The 12095-nt window shown below is 42.1% G+C and overlaps 1 protein-coding gene across 6 annotated transcripts in view; it reads left to right on the top strand.

Annotated features, from left to right (window-relative positions):
• The window catches only part of UTRN (utrophin), a 683920-nt gene that overhangs the window by 258163 nt on the left and 413662 nt on the right, over positions 1 to 12095 (top strand). For all 6 annotated transcript variants that reach the window (XM_040429574.1, XM_040429571.1, XM_040429568.1 and 3 more), the window contains 3 exons: positions 988 to 1161; positions 5219 to 5410; positions 10866 to 11038. In XM_040429574.1, the coding sequence (XP_040285508.1) occupies positions 988 to 1161; positions 5219 to 5410; positions 10866 to 11038 (539 nt within the window). The remainder of the gene's footprint in view (positions 1 to 987; positions 1162 to 5218; positions 5411 to 10865; positions 11039 to 12095) is intronic.

Below are 12095 nucleotides of genomic sequence, written 5' to 3'. Positions count from 1 at the left end.
ATCAAGGCCATTTCTCTGGTAAAATAGCTGTATTAGTTACTAGTTAGCAGCTATTTCTGACTGTTATATGTAAGGACTTGTTTTATCTGTCTTAGTTATCTGCTTATTTTTCTTAAATATTCAATTTCTCTTATCTTGGATGACATTTTGGGGATTTGGAACCAATTACTCAACTTACAATGGTTTCAACATACAATGGTCGTCCTGGAACCAATTAATATTGTAACTTGAGGGACCACTGTATATTGTCTTTAGCCATAAATGCAGATTCTGTTTGGAATCCAATGTATGTTAGGTTCCAGTATGGAGGCCTCATGGTGAGACGTTCAATCCTTTCTTTGCTGTGGAGTGGAACACTGCCCCTAATGCTGGTTTGATAATCTGGGGCGTCATTGCATACGACAGTCAGTCCCCCGTAGAAGAGATACGAAACACTTATAGCTCAGGGATATTTGCCGCCAAATGTGTCACCTCTAATTGCAGGGCTTCCAATGCTGTTTTTCTTTTGTTGATCGGAGGCTCCATTCCCAAGTTATATGCAAATTAAGCCTTTGGTGCAATGAGAGTGTCTCATTGCTCCTGTTGCATCAAAGCTCCACTCATTTCTGTGGCCAGCTCTTCACTCTCTGCTTTGATTGAATAAGCAGCAAGGGAGGAGCTGGTCATAGACAAGAGTGGAACTTGGGTGCAACAAGCGCAATGCTGGTGCCCTCATTTCACCAAAGTCCTAATTTGCATATTAAGAAAAGGTATCATAACTTGGGAACAGAGCCTCAGATCAAAAAAGGTAAAAACAGTGTTTTAATCAGGGGAAACACACCTACATGTCTATGCAAACACTTTGGTGACAGATTCCTATATCCATATATTTGACACACATTTTTTTCAGTTGTTGTACACCATAATTCCAACATACTCCTGTGTCATTTTACTAGTAGAGTATGTAAATGACTTCTGATTTTCTCTTTGGTCTTCATCACTTTTCAGGAGCTTCTTAAAGAAGTAGAGGAACATAGACAAGAACTTGCAGTTCTCCAAAAGAAATCCAGTGTTCTGCACCATGGTTCACCAGAGGAGGTTAATGGGGGCAAAATGAAACAACGCTGGGAAGAGATTGAAAAACAGTTTGCCATGTATCTAGGAACTCAAGATCAGAGTTTAGTAAGTATAAAAACATTATTCTGGCATTGTGCCTAAAGTATATAAAATACAAATGTAAAACTGTGATTGACAAGAGGGGTGATAGGAAGAATAAAAGTTCCTGTATGCTCTCCCTGGGGTCACTAGATGCTGTCGGTGGGAAGAGATGACCGTATCAGGCTGTGATCCGTCTTCCTGATGTCACTTGCAACTTCACCCCTTCTGTCGCTACCTTACATAGACACAGAAGTAGGACGTAAAGCCTTTCTTTCTGGTCCCCACATTCATATGAGTTATGCACCCTGTGCCTACAATATTGAGCCTGGTATTATTTGAAAGCTGAGATTTTGCTTTTTACTTTAATACACGTATACTCTAGCCATGGTATATATATAAAGTCAAGACCTATTACATATGCCCATAGCAGTTAAGGGGTTGAATACACTATATCGATTTTTAGATGGCGATCCAGCATACAGTTATTTGACTTAACAGTGTCACCCAATGATCTAATATTGCATCTTTTACATATATACCACTTGTGCATCTACCAGCCCTGTCTCCGCAGCAACACTGATATAGACCTATTTATACTGGTGAATTTTCATAATCGTTGATATAGCAAGTCAGTCGTCTCTCGTTCAGCTACATTTAAATGGAGCAGTCATCATTACTGGATATATAGTATATATTTATAGTAGCTGAACGATCATTAGTGTGATCAATCAGGCACATCATTTTATGCCACATAAAAGATATGATCAGTGACAGAAAACCATTTATCGTTTGTCGGATGATCACTAGGCATGTTTACATGGGTCAGTAATTGAAAATGAGAAATATCTGGCCATTATATGACTTGCATCTGCCTTTGAAATTGGGCCTGTAGTATTGGACCGTTATGTTGACTTCTGCCTCTTAAAGGGGTTATCCGGTAAATAATATTGATGACCTATCCTCTGTATACCATCGCCGATCAGCTGTTATAAGAGGCCGGCAATCAGTGAGTGCGGCAGCCTCTTCCTAGGCCATGTGATATCACATTACATCAGTAACATGGCCTAGTTGCAGCCCAACCCCATTGAAGTGAATGGGACTGAGCTGCAATACCAAGCACAGCCGCTATACAATGTACGCTGCTGTGCATGGAGAGCTGACGGGAGCCAGCTGCGCTCACCGGAGCTTTGGTGTGCGCAGCAGCCCCCTGAAACCGCTAATTAGTAGGGGTGCCAGGACTCGGACCCTCACAGATGTGATAATGATGACCCATCCTGAGGATATTATTATTATTATTATTATTATTATTATTCATTACTGGATAACTCCTTTAATGATCAGAAAACAAAAGTACCAGAGGAATCTAAAGGGGTTAGTGATAGTGCTTTAGAATCTAACTTTGCTTTACATAAATGAAATCAGCGATTCCCAACAGGGGCTTGGGAGCCACATATGGCCCCTGCCGTGTTGCTAACCATAGTAGCCCTGAGTTATGGCCATACCATATAATACTCACATTAACAATATTACGGATGTAGCCTATCCACAGAAACTTGTCAGTTCTGTGGTATAAAGCTAGCACGTCAAATTTCAATTTGAAATATCAATCTGGAAATGGCTTTGTGTTTCTCCCATTGGGGTATGGTGGTAGGTACACGTTATCCCCTAACCACAGGATAAGGGATAACTATCAGATCTGTGGGGGTCCTACCGCTGGGACCCCCACGATCACGAAAACATGGCCCCCATAACCCCTGCATACCCACTGCTCCCCTAAAATCATCAGAGCACTTGCGCATGGCTGCTCCATTAATTTCTATGAGAGTTCCTGAGATAGCCAAGAATCCCAGCGGTATGACCCCCACCTTATCCTGTGGATAGGGGATAATTTGTACCTACCGTAATACCCCTTTGACACTTGGACTTGATTGTGACCCCTGGCCATGGCACTAACTTGCTTATGGCTCATAGGTTCTAAAAATTGTCACTAACGTTTCACACAATTTTGCATAAACTAATAGTACAGGTGAATATAAGAAATATGGGAAAATGATCTGTTCAGAGCTTATGATATCATTACCCCCCTTTCCTAAATTAACATTTATTCTTAATTCTCTGCTAAAAACATCTTGCGAGACTGTAAGCTCACAAAAGGATCTTATCACAGCTGTCCATAGAAGTCTGGGGAGAGGGGAGGGGGAGGAGTGAGCTGCAGTGATAGAGACACAGGCATAGACACAGTCACAGAGACTGCGGTAGCTAATAGTGTTATATATCAATTAGGGCTGCAACGATTTATCGACATTATCGATAATATTCGATAACGGGATTCGTTGTCGATGATTCCCGTTATCGAATAATCGGCTGAATTGTTGCTATGCGGGCGGGAGCGTGTAAAACTTACTAGTACACTTCGTAGCAGGCAGGAGGCCGGGCGGCGGCAGCGTAACTCACTACGCCACGCCTCTGCTCCTCCCACTTTATGAATGAAGGCACAGGCGCATGAATTAGTGAGTTACGCTGCTGCCGCCGCTCGTCCGACTGCCCAGCCACCTGCCTCCTGCGATATTTTAATGCTAGTAAGTTAGGGTCTGGAGTGATTTTGCACTATAAGTAGTTTAACATCCCCTACTTAATAGATATGATTAGGTGAGCGGGGCCCGATGTAATAGAATACAGTGACTGCACCGGGCCCTGCTGCTATTACAAAACCGAAATGCAATGTATTGGGGGTCATTCACAATCACTACACAGGGACACTGTTATGGGGGGGATCTGTGGATGACACATATGTGTCATCCACAGATCCCCCCCATAACAGTGCCATCCACAGATGCCCCCTTAACAGTGCCAGCCATCCAAAGATCCCCCCATAACAGTGCCATCCACAGATGCCCCCATTACAGTGTCTGCCATCCACAGATGCCGCATAACAGTGCCATGATTGCCATCCACAGATCCTCCCCCATAACAGTGCCATCTACAGATGCCCCCATAACAGTGCTATCCACAGATGCCCCCCATACCATTGCCATCTACAGATGCCCCCATAACAGTGCCTTCCATCCACAGATGCCCCCATAACAGTGCCATCCACAGATTCCCCCTTCCCCCAATAACTCAGCCAGGTAATCAGGATAATAGTAGTAGGGAGGAGTACGAGTATTGGAGATTGAATGTGCAATAAATTATAAGCCGTACATCCACACCGTCGGAACGTCTCTTCTCTGCAACAGGTAACATAGCGTGTAAGAAGAGAGCTAGCCTAAGCCCTGACCATGTGGACATGTTGTCTTTTTACATTGTAATTCAAAAATTTTATAATTATGTAAGTCCTAAAAAATTTTAAGATGGCCTTTGAACATACTTTTTCTAGTAAAATCATATAAACCCCTTTTTTTTTTGTCATTTTGGTGTTTTTTCCAGATTAATCGATGAAATTATCGACAACTAATCAATTATTCAAATAATCGTTAGCTGCAGCCCTAATATCAATCCCAGAGCTTTATTCACCTCCTTGTTTAGTACTTTTCTAGTGATTCTGAGCGAGTGAGATAGTCAGGGAGCAGGACCTCTTGTTTACTTGATGTGTAGTCTGTGGGAGACATCATAGGAGCTGGTCTTCACCCACTAACTCAGGGAGAACTGGAAATTAAATAGGGAGCCTTCAGAGGGCAAAACGACTAAAAAAAAAGTAAGATACCAGTCCTATAATGACCAGATATTTCTCATGTACACACATTGCAGCTTATTCTGAAAGTGTAGGTCTGCATTAAAGATATAGACATATATATGACAAAACCTGTAAAGCTGATTGCTTCATATAGTCTGAAGTAACCTAGAATATGAAGTTTGAACTTTAATGAAGAACCCCATTAGACTAGGGCTGAAGTAACCTACATTTCATAACTTAAATCTGTGTTGATGCCTTTCTTACAAGCCATGTTTGCCTGCAGGGAAGGCCTCGCTGCTTGTTACAGGAATAAAAATGTCAAGTTCTATTTTAATTTTATTCTGCTTTCAGCACTAGTCTTCTGCTGCTCAGCACTAGAGCTATAAGAAAACCTGTGTTCTTTTGTAGGATGATACGGACTCTCATCTGGATCTGAGTACTACCTTAACAGGATTCACTCCGTCCTTCCTTCCTTCCGATTACTTAGTCGAAATAAACAAGGTCTTGCTGTCAATTGCTGACACCGAGCTTCTGCTTACTGCACCCGAGCTAAACCGTGGGGAGTATGAAAACTTTTCTGCCCAAGAAGATTCACTAAAGGTAACCTTTTATTCTGAATATCCAACCTGATAAGGAAGCCAACATTTGAGGCATATTTCACTTATTGACCAGTGTCATTTGGATTCGCATGAATTGCCTCATGGGATATGTGCAATTGTGTCTATTTTGTCCACTGTTTTCATGATATTCATTTGCAATATGCCCTAAAGAATCAAGTGTTTGGTGTATATTTGTAATTCTTTTCATATATTGTGTACTAGGGTACTCTCACACTAGCGTTATTCTTTTCCGGCATTGAGTTCCGTCCTAGGGGCTCAAATCCGGAAAAGAACTGATCAGTTTTATCCTAATGCATTCTGAATGGAGAGGAATCCGGTCAGGATGCATCAGGATGTCTTCAGTTCAGTCACTTTTACGGTATTTGGCCGGAGAAAATACCGCAGCATGCTGTGGTATTTTCTTTGGCCAAAATAACAGAACACTTGCCGGAATTCCGGATCCGGCATTATTTTCCATTGAAATGTATTAATGCCAGATCCGGTACCAAGTGTTCCAGAAAAACGGATCCAGTTTTCTGGTCACGAGCAAACCTTTAAAAATGTGAAAAAAATAAATACCGGATCCGACACCGGAGAGACAGATCCAGTATTTCAATGCATTTGTCAAACGGATCCGAACCAGGTAACAAATGGTATCCGTTTGCACATGGAGTTCCGTCCTAGGGGCTCAATACCGGAAAAGAACTGATCAGTTTTATCCCCATGCATTCTGAATGGAGAGCAATCTGTTCAGGATGCATCAGGATGTCTTCAGTTCAGTCTTTTTGCCATTTCAGGACGGAGAAAATACCGCAGCATGCTGCGGTTTGATCTCTGTCCAAAATTTTGGAACACTTGCCGGAATGCCGGATTAATGCCGGCATTAATTTACATTGAAATGTATTAGTGCTGGATCCGGCATTAAGTGTTCCGTCAAAACGGATCCGGCTTGCGCAGACCGAAAAAAATGCCAATTTTTTTTATTCCGGATCCATTTTTCGGGATGACATCGGAGAGACGGATCCGGCATTTCAATGCAGATCCATCTGACAAATGCAATCAGTTTGCATACGTTTTGCCGGATCTGTCTGCCGGAATCCGCTGCCGCAAGTGTGAAAATACCCTAAGTCTCCTAAAAATAAGATTAAAAAAATAAATAAAAATGTAATAAAAAATTCCTTTTAATGGCTAACCTGAAAAAGTTACAATTTTGTAATTTAGTGGAATTGGTAAAGTTCTAATTTTGGTATGGACCATAAGGCTACTTTCACACTTGCGCAGAGTGATCCGGCAAGCACAGTGGCGACTCTAGGAACAATATATAGGGGGGGCACAAAGATACCACAGTCAAAAATGGGGGGGCAAAAACAAAATTAAGTATATATAAATAAGATTACAAAATACAAGAGAATTGCGGTATGCAGGGATACATTTATAATAAAACAATTTACTTACAAAAGAAGCTTTTCAGTCGTCCGCGGATTCTTTCCCCTTCTTTCTGTCTCTCGTCAGTGCGCAGGAGCACTGTTACGGGGGATCTGTGGAAGACACACTGTTATGGGGGCATCTGTGGATGACACTTATTATGCCTCTCATTAGCCCTCATTATGCCTCTCATCACTCCCATATCAGCCCCCATGCCTCTCATTAGCCCCCATATCAGCCCTTATGCCTCATTAGCCCCCATTATTCCTCTTATTAGCCCCCATTATGCCTCTTATCACCCCCATATCAGCCCCCATGCCTCTCATTAGCCCCCATATCAGCCCTTATGCCTCATTAGCCCCCATTATAAGCCATTATGCCTCATTAGCCCACATTATGCCTCTTATTAGCCCCCATATGCCTAATTAGCTCCCATATGCCTCATTAGCCCCCATTATGTCTCTAATTATCCCCCATTATGCCTTTTTTATTAGCCCCCATATGCCTCATTAGCCCCCATATGCCTCATTAGCCCCCATTATGCCTCATGATTAGCCCCCATTATGCCTCATGATTAGCCCCCATTATGCCTCATGATTAGCCCCCATTATGCCTCATGATTAGCCCCCATTATGCCTCTCATGATTAGCCCCCATTATGCCTCTCATGATTAGCCCCCAGCAGCCACATTTTTTTTATAAAATAAAAAAACACTTGCCTTTCCTGCTCCTGGACACCGCCTGCAATTTTCTCTCTCCTCAGTCGACTGTGCTCTGAACTGGCACGCACAGCGTGAGGTCACAGAGCGCCCTCACGCTGTGCGCAGCCCTGCACAGCTGACAGCCGAGGACCAGGAAGTGGTAAGTACAGAGCGTTCACCACTTCCTGGTCCTTCGGTACTAATGAGCGCTTCCACTCTCCAGGGCGGGCATGAGCGCCGTTCCACTCTTCTATGGTTGAATCTGGGCCAGTGGTATGGACCCTCTGCCCTCCTGCAGCAATCCCAACTGCAGTAGTCTTACCCTCCATCATTGGCTGCAGGCCACACAGCCTGTGCTCTTCAGCACTGTCTGGTTTCTGTGCCAGTAGGGCATGCGTACTCCCCAGTTCTGATAGGCCCCTCATTCTTCCCCAACTTATGGCTGACTACTCCAGGGTAGTTAAGGCACCTGACCCTGTGAGGAAAAAAAAACTCCCAGGCTGTGAGCTCTGCGCTGCGATTGGACAGCGCTACAGCCTGGGAGAAGGAACGCCCAGGGTGAAACAGGGCAGACTCCGCCTAGTAGAACCAATTCAGCGAAGATACCGGAGGACACAGCGGGCGAACGGAGCGGTAAGGGTAGATAATAGTAAGTGCAGTGAGATCCCTGGGCGCCGCTCTACACAGCCTGATAATTATCTTGCAATGTTTGGACCGATGAAAGGTCCTCTTTAAGTTTTATTTAGCCTCTATTTTTGAAATGATTATGCTGGGATTCAAACTCACAGCCTTCTATATTAAAGTCAAGAACCTTAACCACTGGGCTTTAGAGATTCATGTTAGTCTATTTTCACACTCGCGTTTTGGCTTTCCGTTTGTGAGATCCATTCAGGGCTCTCACAAAGGTCCAAAACGGATCAGTTTGCATGCTAATGCATTCTGAATGGAAAAGGATCCGCTCAGAATGCATCAGTTTTCATCAGTTCAGTCTCCATTCCAGTTTGGAGACGGACACCAAAACGCTGCTTGTGTTTTGGTGTCCGTCTGATGAAACTGAGCCAAACGGATCCGTCTTGGCACACAATGTAAGTCAATGGGGACGGATCCGTTTTCACGGACACAATCTGGCACAATAGAAGGGCGAGTGTGAAAGTAGCCAACCTGCTGTACATATATTATCGCTAAAAACCTCAGTAGTAGTTTTCCACATATTATGCATTCTTATATATCAGAAGTATAATTATATATATATATATATATATATATATATATATATATATATATATATATATATATATATTTAGTAATTACACATTTATTTTGTGCCATACATTTTTTTACAATTACAAAAAAAAATATTCAATTATACTACTTCTGTATAGGAATACCTAATACATGAGAAACTACTAGCATTGTTTAGCATTATGCTTCATAGCTTAGTGGTTAACGTTCTTGCCTCTAACGTAGAAGGTTGTGAGTTCAAATCCTGGCAGAAACATTTTAAAAATAGAGGCTAAATTACTGGGTGTCCCCAAGCATACTGATAATGCTTGGGAATACCCCCTTCATGTTCATAGCACTGACTCCATATATGGACATAGCGATATATGGAGTCAGAGCAGGGAGTCCTGACTGTCCAGTAACACTGGAGGATTCCCCGTACAGTGATTTTCAGAAGCACTAGGGGATTTCCCGTACAGCGATCTTCAGAGTGGGCCCCCTTGGAGCAGTGGGACCTGGATTTGCCAGGTGCTTATGCCAGCCCTGCCCTTAGGTTTAGCCCAAACCAGTTGGTTGGCACAATGGTTCCACCCCACAGACCATTATAACATGCAATGCATGGATGTGGCAGGAGACTCCAAGCTGGACACCCCCATCTGTAATGCCCATATGCACAGGGGATATAGAGGTTTTGTCATGGTGATGCAACCTCTTCAATCATAGTGAAAAAAATAAGAAAAACTAATTTAGATCAAGGGGGTACTGGTGTGGGTGGCATATAGTGCTGGGGAGGAGCGGTCTGAGGATAATACAACATTAGATTGTAAGGTAATAAACTTTTCTGATTGACAACATTTGCTTGAATGTTTTATAAATGCAAGATGGTAGAGGCCTCAGGACAGTTTCCCTCATTTGCCCTCCATATAATCCACTTCAGTTTCTGCTTACTGTACCTAGGCTAACCAATGGAAAGTATGAAATTCTTTTTATGTATAGGCATTTGTTTTTAGCATATTATACATGTCTTTTGGCTTATGAGTTGTATGCCATTGTGGATTATGTGCTATTAGGCGCTCTAGTGAAACAGAATTTAGCTGTAATCACCACTTACAGTATATCATCTGGCTAATCTCTGGTTGGCAGCAATTGCCCCTCCTGCTTCATCACTAATAGAACATCTGAAAACTACATATGACCTTTCCTGATGTCGGCTTCAATAAATGTTATTCTGTTAATTCGTAGAATGGTCATAACTTCTAGTCCGTTTTAGAGAACATTTAAAATATGAATAATTTATTTGAAAGCAGTTGTTTTTATATATAATCCTACAACTGCATATACATTCATTGGAATAGAACCATGGACAACGGAACAAGAGAAGGACTTGGGTATTCTGGTTACAAGTGAACTAAGCAGCAGTACTCAATGTCAGGCAGCTGCTCCAAAAGCAAATACGGTTTAAGATTATTTGTAAAGAGAGGTAAAAAACCTATGATCCTAATGTAAAATTACCCTTCTATAAATCCCTCATAAGGCCACATCTTGAGTATGGGATTCAGTTTTGGACTCCATATACTAAAAAGAATATTGTACAACTAGAAAGGGTTCAGAGGCCTCAGAATAAATGGGATAGAAGTTCTCTCCAATAATGAGAGGCTTGAAATATTGAAAAAAGATACCTTAGTGGGGATCTCTTTCTTACAAAGGACCAGGGGACATTTATTATGTGTGGAGGAAAGGTGATTTATACATCAATAGAGAAAAGGGTTCTTTACAGTTAGAGTAGTCAAACTGCGGAATGTCCTACCCCAAAAGATAGTACTGGTTGATACTACAGTATGTCAGCACTGAAAAAAGGGCTAGATGTACTTATCTAATAGAAAATTACATTGAGGGGTATAATGAATCTAACAATTAATGTTAAATGATCTGAGAAAGATTAAACCTGATGGAACCATGTGTTTTTCCAATGTATGAAACTATACTCACTTCGACCATGTGTAATACTAGTTTAATAACTTTTTATGTATTCTCGCTCAGTACTTGCATCGGGTGAGGTCAGGCACTTTTTACACCATTTGATGTTCATTTTTTTCCCCCTTTCTTTTAGAACATAAAAGATGCCCTTGATAAACTAGGGGAACAAATTGCATCTATACATGAGAAGCAACCTGATGTGATATTGGAAGCCTCAGGACCAGAAACCATACAAATAGGAGAATCACTCACTCAGGTCAATGCAGAATGGGATCGAATCAACAGGCTGTTCAGTGAGCGTAAAAGGTAAGACTGAGATTGCAAAGAACCGCAACAATTTTATTTTATCATCTTTTCTGTGCGACCAAACATATAACAATAACAAAATACTCTTCGGACTGCATAGTGGTCTAAGATTTCTACACTATATACTGAAATACATCCCGCAACTTCGCCCCACTCACACCAGGTCTAAAATTGTAGGAGTGGCGTGGGCGGGGACAGACCTGCAGGCCTGTCCCATTTACCATTTTCTACGCCTGTTTTAGTAATAATACTATCCACATCAGGACAAACAAATTACTATAATGACACAGTAACACCTAACTACCACCAAAAAGAAGGGTAGACCTAGTAGCAAAGCAGTCTTAACAATTGTCCAACAGTGAGACTAAACTGAAGACCATGTGCAAACCCAAAAGTACATCTGCCATACTAGTGTCCCTCACTCACCCAACGCGTTACGCCAACCGGCTTCGTCAGGGGAATCCTGGTTGCTTAGAAGCCTACAGAGTCTGTTGCCTATTTGCAATCTGTATATGGCGCACATTTTGTGTGCCATAATCTGCTGCTAATGTTAATGAATAGGGCTATTCTTTGAAATACGCAGCATGTCCCAATCTTGTACGTATTTGCTTCTTAATATTCCCATTATAGTCTTTAGGAGTGCATCAAAAATGCAAGAAGAAATTAATAACAATATCAATTTGGATAAATTACTGAAGCAGTACTAATGACAATCTGGATGGTAAATCATCCGGAATCCATGTGTATTCTGTAGCCAGAATAAAGACGGATTTTGATACGCTGGTATGAAAAGATGCCTTACAGTTGTGTACTGCCTGGGGACACCTTGCATGTAGTGGGAATATACTGTTAGCAAGGTGGGTCCTTCAACAAGAAGGCTGTTAATGTAAAGGGTATGTAAAGCACTGGCCCCTTTATGGTCTTTCCTTGCACAGAGTCCTCCCCCTTGATGACGCCCTGTGCAGGGGAACTGCAACACAGCTCCATTCAAGTGAGTGGGGTGGGGATACCATGCTACATATAAGCCATGCCCCCTTCATTCTCAGGATCGGTGGGA

Source organism: Bufo bufo, chromosome 4 (genome assembly GCF_905171765.1).
Source record: "Bufo bufo chromosome 4, aBufBuf1.1, whole genome shotgun sequence".
In the NCBI taxonomy this organism is placed as follows: Eukaryota; Metazoa; Chordata; class Amphibia; order Anura; family Bufonidae; genus Bufo; species Bufo bufo.
The sequence above is the reverse complement of the archived record's forward strand: the minus strand, read 5'-3'. Positions and strand labels throughout refer to the sequence as shown.